The following is a 16,461-nucleotide window of genomic DNA, read 5'->3' as shown; positions in this document are numbered from 1 at the left end:
CTCTCCCTCTCAAAAATAAATAAACATTTAAAAAACGATTTTTTATAAGGGTGCCAAGACACAGTGGGGGAGGGGTAGTCTGTTCAATAAACAGTGCTGGGAAAACTGAGCTTGCAAAACAGTTCATACCCTTATCTTACATGATACACATGAGTCAACCAAAGTGAATGAAAGAATTAAATGTCAGATCCAAAACTATAAAACTCTTAGAAGAAAATAGACATTAAGAGCTTCATAATATTGGCATTGGTAATGATTTCTTGGATGTGGCCCCAAAGCACAAGCAGTGAAAGGAAAATTGGACAAGTGGGTCTACATCAAATTTAAAAGCTTCTGTTCAACGAGCTAAATACTGAACAGAGTGAAGAGGCAGCCAACAGAATGGGAGAAAATATTTGCAGCCATATATCTAATAGGGGGTTAATATTCAAACTATATAAGGAACTCCTACAAATCAATAGCAAAAAAACAAAACAAAACAAACAAAAAAAGCACCTGATTTAAAATGCACAAAGGACTTAAAAAACATTTCTCCAAAAAAAGACATACAAATGGCCAACGGGTATATGAAAAGATGCTCAACATCACTAATCATCAAGGAAATGAAACCACAGTGATATATCACCTCTTACCAGAATGACCATTATATAAAAAACAAAAAATATAATCAAGCAATCCTACTTCCAGTCATTTATCCAATGATTTGAAATTAGAATCTCAAAGAGAGATTTGCATTCCCATGTAACTTGCAGCATTATTCGCAATAGCCACTGTGTGGACATTTCCTAAATGCACGTCCACAGATGAATGGGTAGAGAAAAGTAGATTTACATGTACCATGGAATATCATGAAGCCATAAAAAGGAAATTCTGTTATGTGAATGAACCTAACATGAATGAACCTTGAGGACATGATGCTAAGTGAAATAAGCCAGTCACAGAGGACAAATAGGGCGCAATTCCACTCTCATGAGGTACCTAAAGTAGCCAGACTCCTAGAAACCGGAAGTAGATTGGTGTTGGCCAAGGGCTGGGGAGAACGAGAATGGGGAGTTACTGTTCACTGGGATTTAGAGTTTCAGTTACAACGGATGAGCAAATTCTAGACCCTGTGCTTATAGTTAACACTGTGCTATACACCTCATTTGTCAACAATGAGGATAGAGCTCATATTATGTACTTTTTGCCTCAATAAAAACTAATAAAATATGGATATTCTCCACAACTGTGAAGTTTCCAAAGCAGCTTCAAGTACTCTCTAAAATTGCTAACATATTTTTCTACTGAAGTTGAATAAGATATGTACATAGATATACATGTATACACACATATATATATATATATATATACATATACATATATGTGTCTGAGCTGGAAAAGCCACTCACCTCTTACTCAGCAATTCACTGGTTTTAGGTGCTTATGAAGAAGAAGCCATTTTCCTACCTTTTTAAAACAACCATTTTCAAACTCGAAGAAAGAGTTACTATTTATGCACTAGCAACTTGTCTGCATGGCTGTCAAACTGCTATATTCTGATAATCTGTACCTACAGGTGCATTAGACAGTGTCCAAATTAGTGTAAAACAGTCCTTACAGTTAGAGAAGTACTAGGTCACTAAGAATATAAAGTAACTGCACAAGAGTCTTGGGTCCACCGTAACCAACTTGGTGGCTCACAACCTTAGGAACTTAGAAAGTGAGTATATTTGGAAGGAAGCATTTATTTTAACCTACCACAGTCACAAATACTGTTTTTGCCCTTGCAACTTTGCTACCTGTAAAAGCTTTTTCGAAGTATGAATATATTAGAAATGTCTGGCAATACATGAGCACAGTAGATACGCCTGTATAGTTCTTTCTGGAGGCACTTGTGATGGCCTCCTTTTTACCGTGAAAACACAAGTGAGCATAAGCAGCAACTTGGGACATTAGAATATATAGGAGCCAGGGATGCCTGGGTGGCTTGGTCGATTGGGCATCCGACTTTGGCTCAGGTCATGATCTCAGGGTCTTGAGATTGAGCCCCACATCAGGCCCTCTGCAGGCAGCTGAGAGCCTGGAATCTGCTTCAGACTATATGTCCTTCTCTCTCTCTGCCCCTCCCTCATTCATGCTCTGTCTCTCTCTCTCAAAAATAAATTTTTAAAAAACATTACATTTTTAATTTAAAAAAAGAATATATAGGAGCCAAAAAGAAAAGCATCTTTCCAGGTTCAATTAGAGACTAGAACCCATTTCCATAAGACCTAAAATGCACACACACACACACACACACACACACACACACACACACACACACAATCGTTTACTGATTGGTTTTATTCCAATCTGTAAGTTTTCTTAGAATTGCTATGTTTCCAAATAAACTCAAAACAAAACTATAGGTGGATGTTTTCAGAGATATAGATATTTATATCTTTATCTATATATCTATATGCCATAACCCTAAACCCCAAATATTACTCATTCCTACTAAGGTCAGGAACAAAGAAAGCAAGGATGAACTCCGCTTCCATTTAACATGTTCTGGATGTATTTGTCACCTCAGTTAGATTAGGAAAAATAATCAGGAAGGTAAGAATTGGAAAGCAATACAACTACCTTTATTTCACGTCATTTGCAGATGACATGAAGGTGTATGTGGGAAATCTGAGAGAATCAACGATAAAACTAATTCAAATAACAGGAGAATTTAGCAGTGGAGCAGGTTATGCAATGTGCATGTGAAAATGAATAGCATTTGTAGGGACCAATAATAACCTGTTAGATGAACTGATAGAGGATAATTTGCTTTACAGTGACCACCAAAAGTTAAGTAATAAATTTAATATGAAAGGCTCAAAACGTACAGGAATTAAAATGTAAAACATTCCTGAAAGATGGAAAAATACACTTTCACAAATGAAAAGCTACTTCATGTTCTTGGATAGGATCATGAACATGTTAGTGCTCTCAAAATTAGTATATAGATTCAGGGCACCGTAATAAAATTCCAGTAGGTTTTTTTTTTCTTTGTGGAGCTAGGCAAGTCGACCCTAAAATTTCATGTGGAAGAAAACCACATGACCGGCTGGGAAATCACTGAAGGAAATCCATGAGAGGATCTAACACTACCAGATAATAAAACATAAAGCACCTAAAATTAAAACAAACCACTATGGGCAAGTAAATGGACAGATCAATAGAATAGAAAGGAAAGCACGGAAATAGAAACATTTAGATACAGAAGCCAAGTGCATGATGGACAGAGTTCTCAAATCAGTAGAGCAAAGGTGGTCTTTTTTTTTAATTCCAGTAATATTAATACACAGTTATATTCATTTCAGACGTACAGATAGTAATTCAGTTCTGTACTTACTATGCATCACTATAAGTGTACTCTTAATCCCTTCAATGGTGGTCTTTTTAATGATGTTGGGACAACCAGACAGCCCTTTCTCTTTTTTTTACTTTTGATTCCTTGTACTGTTGACATTCTTAACTTCATAAGTGATACATGAATACCTGGAGTATTAATATCAGGCAAATCCCTGACGTCACATCATGTCACCCCAAAATACTCCAATATGTGTCTCCAGAAGACACATATGCTGTCATAACATTGAACCCAGTTAACAATATTGCTTCACTCTCTGATACTGAAACTAATATGAACCTGTAAAAATGTGGATGCTTGTAGCCTCCCAGCCACCCAGAGAAGCATCCACATCTGAGGATTTCCAAGGTGTTATAGACAGCTGGTTTGAAAAAGATAAAATTAGATCCAGTTCTTGCACTTCCCAGAGAATAAACACCAAATAGCTCGGAAGTCTAAATGCACCAAAATGGAATGATACACACACTAGAAGAAAACATGGGCGAATTCCTAGATAGTCTGAGTGTCAACAAAGGCTTATCACTATGACTAAACTTCCAGTGTAACGAGAAAGAAGGCAGATAACTTGGACAACATCATAGTTTTCAGGGTTTTGGTTTTTTTTTTTTACATTTAAGGCAAGATGCCATAAGCAAAGTCAAAAGACAGATGGCAAACTAGGAGAAAATATTAGCAGCATGTATTATAGGCAAAAGTCAAATATCCCTACTAAACGAATGTATTTTTAAAATTGAGGTGAATATAGGACATGGGCAAAACACATAACAATTTACAAAAAGGTACATATTGCCCATGGTCATAAAAAAGGTGGTCAATTTCACTCTTACTGACATAAATAAAGCAAGACTCCGATACCAGTTATCACCCATCAGCTTAGCAAAAATTCAGAAGCTTGAAATATACTCTTTGGTGGAGGTTGTGGGGAACAGATTCTCATGCATCGCTGGTTGAGATACAGAGAAAAATCTTAGAAATCTGGCAGGTTCTGTCAAAGCTGCATGCCTTCTCTTTTCAACGTATCGATCCTCCTACCCTAAAGATACACTATCAACTATTTTAATACATTTGTACAAGAGTGTTCGTTGCAGTATTGTTTGTGATAACTATCTAAACATGCAATCATAGAATACTGGGCCAATAAATAATATAAATATATAATATACCAGGAATACATGCAGCTGTTGAAAAGAAAGAGGAGGATTGCTGTGAACTTAAATGGAGTACTTTTAGAGGATGTTGTTGATTGATTAAAACTAACTGCAAAAGAGCATATGTATATGCTCCCTCCCACGTAAAAAAGAAGGGAAAACAGGAATATGTACACACACATGCACACAGTCACACTTGCCTTTATATAAAAAAATAGAAGGATTACAAGGAAATGATGAACAAGGAACAGGTTGGAAGGGATAGGGGAGGTCATGACACTTCTCTGGGTGTATCTTTTTATACACATATTTGACTCTTGGAAGCATGATAATGTTCTACGTGTTCAAATGAAATTAAGTCAGTATGGATGGAAGGGAGACCTAAAACTGAAACAAACTGAAACAAATGGACCCCCACTGTATTTCAAATGAATACCATAACCACAAGGAAGGGAAGAAAAAAGAATTCACTACTCCAAGTAATTTAGAAATGCAGTATTTGACTGTTAGGTGGAGGGCAAAAGGAATTGCAAACATCCTAAATTCTTTATTTTTAATCTTTTTTTAATGTTTATTTATTTTTGAGAAAGACAGAGACAGGGACAGAGCATGAGCAGGGGAGGGGCAGAGAGAGGGAGACACAGAATTCAAAGCAGGCTCCAGGCTCTGTAGCACAGAACCCAATGCAGGGCTCAAACCCATGAACCACGAGATCATGACCTGAGCAGAAATTGGCACTTAAATGACTGAGCCACCCAGGCACCCCTTGAATTCCTTTTAAGTAGCTTTTATTTTTGTAATACTTTGGATGAAATAATTTTGAAATACTTTTAGGTTTATTATGAATTGAACAAAAGAATACATGTGTTGTTCTTGGGAGTCAGGATTCTCATTAAGGAAGAAGGACATACCAAGAACCCTGTGGAAATTGATTGGATTTGGAAATATCACTATGAATTTGAGATTTCTAAAAAAGATGTGTGTGGTATGCAGACACATGCACATGTGCATATATGTGCATTGATACATGGATGTAACATGTTTATGTACATGTATATATGAATGTGTATGTTTATAAATAAGCAAAGACACCACATAGCGGTGAGCATACCTTGGCCTTCAATACTACTACTCATTAAAAGAACCAGGGCCTGGGGTGCCTGGGTGGCTCAGTTGGCTAACCGACGCATTCTTGGTTTTGGCTCAGCTCATGATCTTCACAGTTCGTGAGATGGAGCCCCATGTAGGGCTCTGCGCTGACAGTGCCGAACTTCCTTGGGATTCTCTCTCCCCCTCTCCCTGCCTCTCTTTCTCTCTCAATAAAATAAACACTTAAAAAAAATAGAACTAGGGTTTGGCAAAGAGATCCCTAATTTGGAGCTTGAAGGAGGTATCTACCAAATGAGCTGGGTCCTCTTGCTGTGAGAGAAAGGAGGGAACACTTCACAAAAAATGATGGGCACATGTCACAAGGATATAGGAGCCAGCTTTGGGGGCACCCACTGGCCAAGTCTAGAACAGTTTGAGAACCGAAATAATTAAGTATAGTAGTGGCTTAGAAGCTTGCAGGAAAAAAAAAGCAGACATCATTAGTTCATGTCATTAATAGACAAATATACAAAAATAAATAAGTATAAAGAGGAGAAGGGAGGGCTGTTGCTTACATCGGAATATCTAGTGCCAACTGGTAAATGTGAATGAGTGCTGAAGGTGGAAAATGAGCATTTTGTCGACACGATGGGAAGATTGGATCAGTCAGGCTCCACTGGTCACTGCGAACACTGGCGGGAAGTTTTGATGAAGAATAGGGTGTTTGCAGGGTCCTTAAGTGGCTCTTCACAGATCACTTGTCAGTTATGAGGGAATCAGTAGTAATTGCCCAGCACAGAAATTAGACATCATCTTGACCAGATGATCCAAATTAGCACCACTACTGAGAACAGACGCACAGAGTACCCCCTTTATCATATTCCAGCCAAGAATGAGTAATCTGAATCTAATCATGAGGAAACAGCACATACATCAAGTTCAAAATGAAGAGCATTCTATCTAATGAGGAGGGAGTGGGATTGTAATCCTCAACAGTGCCAATGTCCCACAGAGTCTGGGGGAGTGTTCCTGGTTCAAAGAGAGTAAAGAGAAGGGTCAAATATATGCGGCACTTTTCCCTAGACTGGATCCCATATTTGGGGGAGAAGTTCATCAGTGGTTCAGTCCAGTTTTACCAAAACTGGAATACAATAATAGATTTGACACAAATATCCTATCAACGTGAGGTTCCTGAAGTCAGTAACAACATGGTGGAGAATTTCTCTGTGTTCAGATGTAATTATCCAGAGACAGAGAGAAACACAAGAAAACAATAAATGAGGTAAAATATTATAAAATAAAGGATGCATAGTTTTTCTTTGTATTTTGTGTGTTCTTCAACTTTTGTTGAAATCATTTCTAAATAAAACTTTAAATGTATTTTAAAATATGGCATTTTGACTTGAAAATTTTATGGGGAAGCCCTTCAAACCAGACTCTTCCAAGTCAGACCTCTCAGCTGCAGTCCTCAGATTCTTTCACACGCATGGTGAGCTCACAAGTTCCCATCATCTGCCTCATTGCCCTTGACAAGGAAAAGTGTGCAGTATTTAGATTTCCAGACAAGAAAATCAGTCATTAAACAATTGTCCTGATACAGCGAATGCTGCAGCATCTTCTTACTCTTTTTATATGCAACAAGTTCACATGTGCTATTACATGCATTCACTTAAAATTAATATTGTCAGTGCATCAAGGGTTCCTAAATCTCCAACAGCATGATCAAGCCTTCTGACCCCTCATTTGTCCCTTTGGCAACAGTCAACGGGACCTCTCCGTCATTTGCCTCCACCCTGTCTACTCCATTCATACTCTAAAAATAAGAGGAAAGAGAAAAAAACAAATGGCACTGTGAAAGAAAGAGCAATTTTCCTACAAAAGGAAAGGATATCAAGACTACAAAAATCAGAATTTTAGCTAATGTGTATACCTCTCCACATACTGTGGCTACACAGTAGTTTTGTTTCTTAGAAGCAATTTTCCTACAAAAGGAAAGGATATCAAGACTACAAAAATCAGAATTTTAGCTAATGTGTATACCTCTCCACATACTGTGGCTACACAGTAGTTTTGTTTCTTAGAAGCAGCAAAATGGATAATTTATGGTTTTTCTTTCCAAGGAGTTTTGGGGTTCCCATATAATATCTAGAATAACAAAAACATCCATTTACAATGTATAGGCAATATATGTGTCTGCCCACCTTTAAATACATGGGCACTGACCTGGGAGAAAAGAAAGAATACCTTCCCATTCCTCTGTGGTTTTTATGCCCCACCTGGGCCCAGATTCAGTTCTGTATCTGAATTCTGAATCCATTAGTGATCCTGCCTTAAAAAGGCTTGATTTTTCAAAATTATAACTTTCTTCAAAATATAATTTATATCATTTTTGACATTATCAGCAGAAAATATTAGTGATTGTTTACAGTAAGCATGAAAAAAACACAACTACCATTGACTATAATAAAAAGATGAGGTGGTCATTTTATCAAAAATGGATTCGTAATGAACCATGAAACCTTCTTCCTCTTGTCATATGTTTTCAGCACTCCATAGTATATATGTAAATCTTTATATTTGACATTTTGTTGTAATTGGAGAAATTATATGATGATTTCCTACTTATCAAATTAATTTCAGGGCATCCCTTTAGCAGCGTGACTCAACGCTTAACCAAGGCCACCTAGGCATGAATCAGGGAAAGGAAGATAGGAAGGGCAGAGGGGGAAACAAAGGTGAAAAGCCTTGTCAACAGATACTAGAAGGAGTAGAACAAAACATATGTACAAATACTAGGCATAGAAAGCAAAAATGTGTTTAAATCCCACCTCCAGTAAGGACATACGTGCGCTATTGCTGTCATTCCAAAGGAACCATGAGCCCAGGAGAATCAATTGCTACCAATCAGGCATGAAGAGTCCCTGAAATAAATGCCTTTGTCTCTTCTTCTCTAGGATTGACATCTTCAAGTATGTGATCTACGGCATTGCAGCTGCGTTCTTTGTGTATGGCATTCTGCTCATGGTGGAAGGCTTCTTCACCACCGGCGCCATCAAAGATCTCTATGGGGACTTCAAAATCACCACTTGCGGCAGATGCGTGAGCGCCTGGGTACGTTACGTGTCTGTGTTCATGGGGGTTTAGTTCCATAGCGCACAGGTGCTGGTATTCATCTGCCAAGAATTACGGTATTTTTGAACACAGCTGTGTTCCCTCCTGTGATGGCGATCTACAGGCTTAAAGATAGGATTTTCTCAGTTAAGGTTATTCTGTGTGAAAATTCAGCTGCAAATTCTCAAATCGTAGGCAACCCAACTAGTTTTTGCTTTAGATGTGGCAAGACGGTGGGTTGATTTATGATTTCTTTTTCCAAAGGGCTTTGGGGTTCCCATATAATATTTGGAAGAGCAGGAAAAAAATCGACCTGCAATTATGGGCAATATATGTGTCTTTCCTCCTTAAATACAAATCTCTGTGTTTTACTGTAAATTTGGGGGAACTGTATTATATAATCTCTGTTTGATATGATGTAAGATGAATATTGTACTATTACTGGGGGTACTATTACTGTACCACCTGGGTGGCTCGGTCGGTCAAACGTCCAACTTCAGCTGAGGTCAGATCTCATGATTTGTGAGTTCGAGCCCCACATCGGGCTCAGTGTTGACAGCTCAGAGCCTGGAGCCTTCTTCGGATTCTGTGTCTCCCTCTCTGTTTCTGCCCCTTCCCTGCTCATCCTCTGTGTCTCTGTCTCTCAAAAATAAACATTAAAACATTTTTTAATTGTAGTATTACTATTGTACTATTTTTATGCCTTACTGATAATGATACGTACTGGTAAATCGAACTTATAGTGTAGAGCTACAGCGAGGCAGACAACGCATGTGGAAAGCACAGGAGTGGTTAAAAATTAAGAGTAATATAGTTGAAAGTAATTTCGCAGAACATGTTGCAGAAGGTATTTATGCAGAAAAATTTTCCTATGAAGAAACGTTGGAATTTCTGGTATTAACTAACATGGTTTTCTTATTTTTCCAGTGTCCTATAGGAACCTCTATGTGATTGCAGCGTATATTTCATATTAAGTAAGAGGTCTTTAAAAAGGAATGATACAATTTAGTTCAATCTTACAGAAAAGTTTGAAAATACCTGTTAATCACCAAACCTGTGTTGTTGTTTTACCCTCTTGTGGCAAGTTCTGTCATCCCGTTCAGTGTCCGCAGTGATAATCACCTGAAGAAAGTTTGCCTGTGTTGTAGGTATTTGGAGTTTTCCCTAGAGTCATTTCTTGTAAGGCTCATTTCTTCTTTGGAATGATGCTTATTGAAAGAACTAAGTTTTTAGAGGATCAGTAATATCAAATTACAGAATAGGACTGTTCTGTGGGCCGCTTGTCAGTGATCCTAAACGAAGACACCTATCTCTGTGAAGAAGGCAAGCTGTGATTTGAGGTTCATTTATATTCGGCCAATAGAGTAGGGCGATTTCAGTTAATGAGAGGCTGTTTCCTGCAATGGCGACAGTATCGTCATTACCACCTGTGTGCCTTAGCGAGTCACGTGACTCCTGTAGCTCACAGTTTACTCAGTTACAGAATGAAGACATTAGATCATCCCTTACACTCATTCTACCCTAGAGAGTCCATGGTTCTAAAGCCCTAGTGAAACAATAGAGAAAAAGGGTATCTCTAGGCACATCTTCACCATCAGGGAGCAACCTTTTGTCAGGAAGAGTGCAGTGGATTATGCGGTTTCGTTGAGCATTGTAAAATCACTTCCTAGGATTGTACACAGAAGTGAAAGATCACAGACGAAAACTCACATCTCCATACCGTTAATTATCTGCTTACTGTGCGCACATCCCAGAGGTATTTCAAATGAGAATTTTTAAAGCAAAAACATGAGCCCCCTTTTTTTCTGTAATAGTAACAAGTGTCTGTCAGTCCAGCCCCAAAGAACAGAAGCTGTGTGGCCTCCTCCAGAGGGGACACAGGAGGGAGTGGGCCCCCCAAGCACCCCACCCACTCCTTTAGTACTGCCCCCCCCACCTGGGAAGGAGCAGAGTCAGCAGAAGCAGGAGCTGTATCCTTGTGCACCTGCAGAGTCTGTCCCCACCTCAAGGGGCAAAGCTACACTGCCCGGAAGCAGAGTGGGGGCTGGGGTGCCGCGGACCCACTGCCCTCTCTCCCTGCCTTGCTGGGCCTGCAGGGCTTGTAGTCAGAGCAAATGGGGAGAGGCCGCTCGTCCCCCACTCCTGCTACCCACCTTCCCTTGTTTCCTGTTTCCCCTCTGCTTCTTTTCCCCCCTTTGTAGGCAGACTGCACCTCACAGTTACTCTGTGTTCCTGAGTTCACCTGTTAGCTTGTCTTACCTTCCTTCGCTTTGACGATGTCCCTTTGATGCTACATCAATGCATTCCTTGGAACACTGAGTAATACTGAAGGGTGGAATCCTTTTTTTTTTTTTAATATTAAGTGAAAAGCTTCCAGAATATGGACTAGAAGAAACTTGTCATTCTATCCTGTTTCTCTATGTTGTATACAAAGTAAAAAGTATACAAACTGAATCGACATCAGTACAGATGCAGTTAATTTTAAAGCAGCATTATATCATTGAATAGAGGATGCTAATCAATACTCTCTTTTCTCAATGAATGCTCTCGAAAGCAGAACTTGATCTGCATTATAAATTTCCTCGCCTGCGTTATCAAAACCACTTCAAGTCTATTTCAGAATTTTAAATGCTGTTATTCAAAACCCTGAATGTGAGGCACATTAAATGTAAAAGCACACTATTAACCTCTGTGTTATTACATCATGTGAACAGTGATTAAGATACTTTAAGTAATGATATTTATTTCGATTAAATCTCAGGGCACCTGGGTGGCTCAGTCAGTTGAGCGTCCAACTTTGGCTCAGGTCATGGTCTCATGGTCTGTGAGTTGGAGCCCCGGGTCAGGCTCTGTGCTGACAGCTCAGAGCCTGGAGCCTGCTTTGGGTTCTGTGTGTGTCTCTTTCTGCCCCTCTCTCGCTCCCGCTCTCTCTCTCTCCTTCAAAATAAATAAACATCAAAAAAATTAAAATTGATTAATTAATTAATTATTAAATGGCACCTAGTTGAGTACAAGTCAACACGTGTTATTCAATACATTAAACATGAACTCATAAATACTTATTTTCTTTGAATGTCTTCTCCATTAAATATTGAACCAAAAATCTCTTTATTCAGTTGCAATGGGGGAGACACTCAGGGTCTCACATTTTGAAAGTTGAGGCTGTGTGTTGTGCCATCACTAAGCTTTCTCATTTGTAAAAATTTCCCATTACTGTTGTGACACCAGTGTAGATCTTGGAATTTGTGCTTTTCCTGACACTTAAGATTTTAAACCCAATAGTTTTGAAGTAATACAATTTTTTTATGTTTATTTATTTATTTTTGTGAAAGAGAGAGAGAGACCATGATCTCATGGTCGTGAGACTGAGCCCCACATCAGGATGCACCCTGGGCAAGAAGCCTGCTTAGGATTCTCCCTGTCCCTCTGCCTCCCTCCCCCACTAACAGTCTCTCTCTCTCTCTCCCTCTCTCTCCCTCTCCCTCTCTTTCTCTCTCTGTCTCTCTCTGTCTCTCATAACAAAAAATAAAGCATTAAAAAAGGGATTTGATTTGTTAGAGCAGTTTTAGGTTCACAGCAAAATTGAGTGGAAACGGAGATTTCCTGTCTACCCCCCTCCCCCACGCATGTCTAGCTTCCACCTCTGAAAATCCTGTCCCAGAGGGGTACCTTCGCTACAGCCAATGAACCTAAGTCAGAGTTTACATTAGTTTACTCGTGTGCACAGTCTATGGGTTTGGACGAATATGTAATGACACGTATCCCCTGTGACAGCATCACACAGAGTTGTGTCTCTGCCCTAAAAATCTTCTGCCCGGCACCTGTTCATCCCTCCTCTCTTCTAACCCCTGCCCACCACTGATCGTGGTACTGTCTCCATAGATTTACCTTTTCCAGAATGTCACACAGTAGGTAGCCTTTTCAGCTTGTCTTCTTTCACTTAGTAATAAGCATTGTTAAGCTTCCCTCCATGTCTTTGCATGACTCGATAGCTCATTTTTTGTTGGTACTCAGTGATACTCCATTGTCTGGACAGACCACAGCTTATTTCTCCGTTCACCGGCTCCGGGACATCTTCATTTCTATATACATCTATGTGTATAGCACATCGTTTGTAGAACAATTTTCTGATCACTACTTGTGCGTAGGTACTTTGGGGTCATAAATATGACAATGAAGATGATGCTGATTGCATCTCTTCAAGTCAATTTACATAATGTTACATGATATTTTTTCTGCAGTGAACTTTACACGGTGTATACTTTTCAAAAGAGCCTTCCGAGTTCAGTGTTGTTAATGCTGTTCCATTTTGCATCTGTGGCGTTGGTATATTCCGGTATGGATTTGCTTTTCTTCGACTTGACACCTCTTCGTGTTAGAATTGCGGTTCTCAGCTGAGGGCTAGTTTCCCCACGGGGAACAGGGCACAGTGGACGCTGCAGAGCTGACATCCGGTGGGTCGAGGCCAGGGATGCCCCTAACCAGGTTGCTGTGCACAGGATGTTCCTATAGTAAGGATTCGCTGGCCCCGAATTTCCATGGCCCTGAAATTGAGAAACCCTGACTTAGAAATTTGGTTCACGTCCAGTGCTTCACTCATCCATGCATCTGGCTGACACTGGCATAAATTTCTGGCAGATCGTCCCGACTTTACCTTGTTTTTTTTTTTTTACTTCAGATGTAGAACTCTGAAGAGCCTAAAGATGAATGTCAAAAAAGCCTTCGCATCAGATGTACTCATGAGAGCTTTATTGATTCGTGTAGAGCAGTAGTTCTTAACACCAGATGTCCATTAGAATCACCTGCGGAGATTTTTAAAAATATAGATACAACCTGCACGGGACATCTCTTTCTCACAGTTGCCAGATGGTCCCCCTGCGTGGCCATGGCTGGAAACCACTATCAGAAGCTCTGCTCCCCCACTAGTGTCCACATAGTGAGACTTCCTCCTCTCAGTACATCTGGGCTCCAAGCTATTTCTGCCTGAACAATGACTATCATCAATGATATGACACCGTGTATTTTTAAAGTTGTGAACGGGCACCTGGGTGGCTCAGTTGGTTAAGCATCCGACTTCTGCTCAGGTCATGATCTCACAGTTTGTGAGTTTGAGCCCGGCGTCAGGCTGACAGCTCAGAGCCTCGAACCTGCTTCAGATTCTCTGTCTCCCTCTCTCTATTTGCCCCTCCCCTGCTCCTTTTCTGTCTCTCTTTCTCCCTCAAAAATAAATAAACATTAAAAAAAATTTTTTGAAGTGTAGAGAGAGTAGATCTTGAAAGTTCTTTTTTTTTTTAATGTTTTATTTATTTTTGATACAGACAGAGACAGAGCATGAGAGGGGGAGGGGCAGAGAGTGAGGGAGACACAGAACCAGAAGCAGGCTCCAGGCTCTGAGCTAGCTGTCAGCACAGAGCCCGATGCGGGGCTCGAACCCACGAACGTGAGATCTGACCTGAGCTGAAGTCGGAGGCTTAACCGACTGAGCCACCCAGGCGCCCCTTGAAAGTTCTTATCATAAGAAAAAAATGCTGTGACTATGCGTGGTGGCAGACACTAACTGAACTTACTGATTACAGTAATCATTTATTTCACAGTGTATGTAAATATCAAATCATTTCATATACTGAAACTAGTGTGTTATCTGTCAGGTATTCCTCAGTTGAAAGAAGAGTAGTTTATTGATTTATTTAATCCTCAAGTGACAGAATAGCATCTGTCACATTACTAGCAATGGAAAGCTAGAAATAAATTAATAATAATTATGAGATATTTTATTACAGACAGAGATTTTTTCTTACCTAGGATTATACTTAATCAATTTGAATAATTCTTCAGTTGGAGTAACTATCAGATTCTAAGATCAAACAGTAAATAGGAAGTTAGAATTGTATTTTTTGTTTATTTAATTTGGATACTTTTGTGACCACGAACTGCTACTCCCTGAGATTTGACGGGTGTGCACTCAAAATTCCAAAAGTAAGGTCTTTTGTGCCTTTCTTAGAACGTATGAATTGGGAGTCATGAAAATACTTTCTCACAGCAAAGATCTCCTCTGTTAGGGCTGAGATTTCTGGCCTTGGAGCTTGCCGGGGAGAGCAAGTGCGAGTCCTTGCCATGGCTTTCAAAGTCACGCCTTCCATCGGCCACAAAGTAGCAGCAGCCACACACTTCAAAGTGTCCCAATCCACTTTGAGTCTAAACCCATTGAATTATAAGTCCCATTCTGCAGTGAACAGCACCTTCAAAAGGAGCTTTTGAAAACACCCCTGGGACAGAAGGAAAACCAAGATAGAGAGGAGGCGGCAAAGGCATGCCGAGTACCCTCGCCAGTGGCTTTCAGCGGCAGAGCGCTGGCCTCGAGCTGCGTATCGTGTTCCGTGTTCGCAAGACTATAAGTTAGCTTTGAGATCTACGATTGCAAATCATGAAAATGTGAATAAAGACGGCTTTTTTTATTCCTCTAGGAAGTTCCATTAACAAGATTTCTTCAGTTTTGGGGTGGCTTCCAAAGTTTCTAGAGCCTTTCTCCTTGAGTGAGAGCCTGCTTTGAATAACTTTCCCAGACTCAAGAACTTCTCCTTCTTTTTATTTTCTCCACACGTGAAATGCAATCTAATCCCATATTCCGTACAGTCCTATCATTCAGGGAAAACATATATTTTAATAGTAGTGGCAGTAATCACAATAATGCCCACTTGCATGAAAATAACTAATATTGTGTCTTTGCTTCTTACGAGCCAGAGTCTATGCTAAATGATTTTTATGTGTTGTCTCTCTGCAACCTCACTAAATCATATGAGATCAATTTTACGGGTATTTTCATTTTACAAAGGCAGACACAGCGGCATAAGGAGCAGCCAGATTCCATCCAGCTCAGAAGCCTGTGCCTTTAATCAATGTGCTATAAACCCCCCCTAATTGCTAAACAAATGTGACATTTAGGTTAGGGGCACTGTGAGTGGCATATTGGTGCTTGATAAATCCATCCATCTCTGCTCTCTTGTGGAATAGAATCAAATGGCAAGGACTGGAAAATGACTTGTGTCAAGTCATACAGATTAGCAGTGTTGGAAGTAATGGCTGCTGATCTGCAGAGCGTTCTTAACATATCGATACTTTGAGGCTCAGCAGACCTTTGTCACCTCGACTGGGTGTGTGAGGCCATGAGAACTGGCAAACTCGGAGCCAACAGCCACATTGCCCAGTGAACTTCATCTATTCATTTACTTTATTCCGATTCTAGAAAAGAGAAAGAATAAAGATAATCCAAGAAATATTTCCCTTTACCTCTGGTAGAGCCAAACACTATGTTTACCATAGACAAGTGTGTTTTAAGACCAGATATTGTCTAGATTTCCACATCAAGGTGTTTCCACATCTATTTCCACATCTAGGAATATTTTTATTCTTGTGATGAGAAATATAAGGGTGAAGTGTTTATTGCTCTCTGGGACTGAAATCCTCTGATACACTTTTACACCTATTAGGCTCTCGTTAAGTACTTGCTGAGCCAGAGAAAATAATTCTGAAAGTGAAATAAACTTTAATAATTCTATTAAAAGAGTAAATAGCTATGAAAGGATATTTACTCCTGTTTCTTCAGTAATTTTTTAATGTTTATTTATTTATTTTTGGGTGAGAGGGAGCAGGGGTGGAGGAGGGGCCGAGAAAGAGAGAGACAGAATCTCAAGCAGGCTCCGCACTCCTGACACAGAGCCTGCAGTGGGGCTTGAG

General features: G+C 39.7%; 1 protein-coding gene across 1 annotated transcript in view; it reads left to right on the top strand.

The window, feature by feature from the left end:
- Positions 1–16,461, top strand: part of GPM6A (glycoprotein M6A) — a 158,634-nt gene that overhangs the window by 125,419 nt on the left and 16,754 nt on the right. The window contains exon 3 of the mRNA XM_029934008.1: positions 8,571–8,727. Coding sequence (XP_029789868.1) covers positions 8,571–8,727 — 157 coding nt within the window. The remainder of the gene's footprint in view (positions 1–8,570; positions 8,728–16,461) is intronic.

Source organism: Suricata suricatta, chromosome 1 (assembly GCF_006229205.1).
Source record: "Suricata suricatta isolate VVHF042 chromosome 1, meerkat_22Aug2017_6uvM2_HiC, whole genome shotgun sequence".
NCBI classification, from domain to species: Eukaryota; Metazoa; Chordata; class Mammalia; order Carnivora; family Herpestidae; genus Suricata; species Suricata suricatta.
This window is presented reverse-complemented; position numbering and strand designations above follow the sequence as displayed.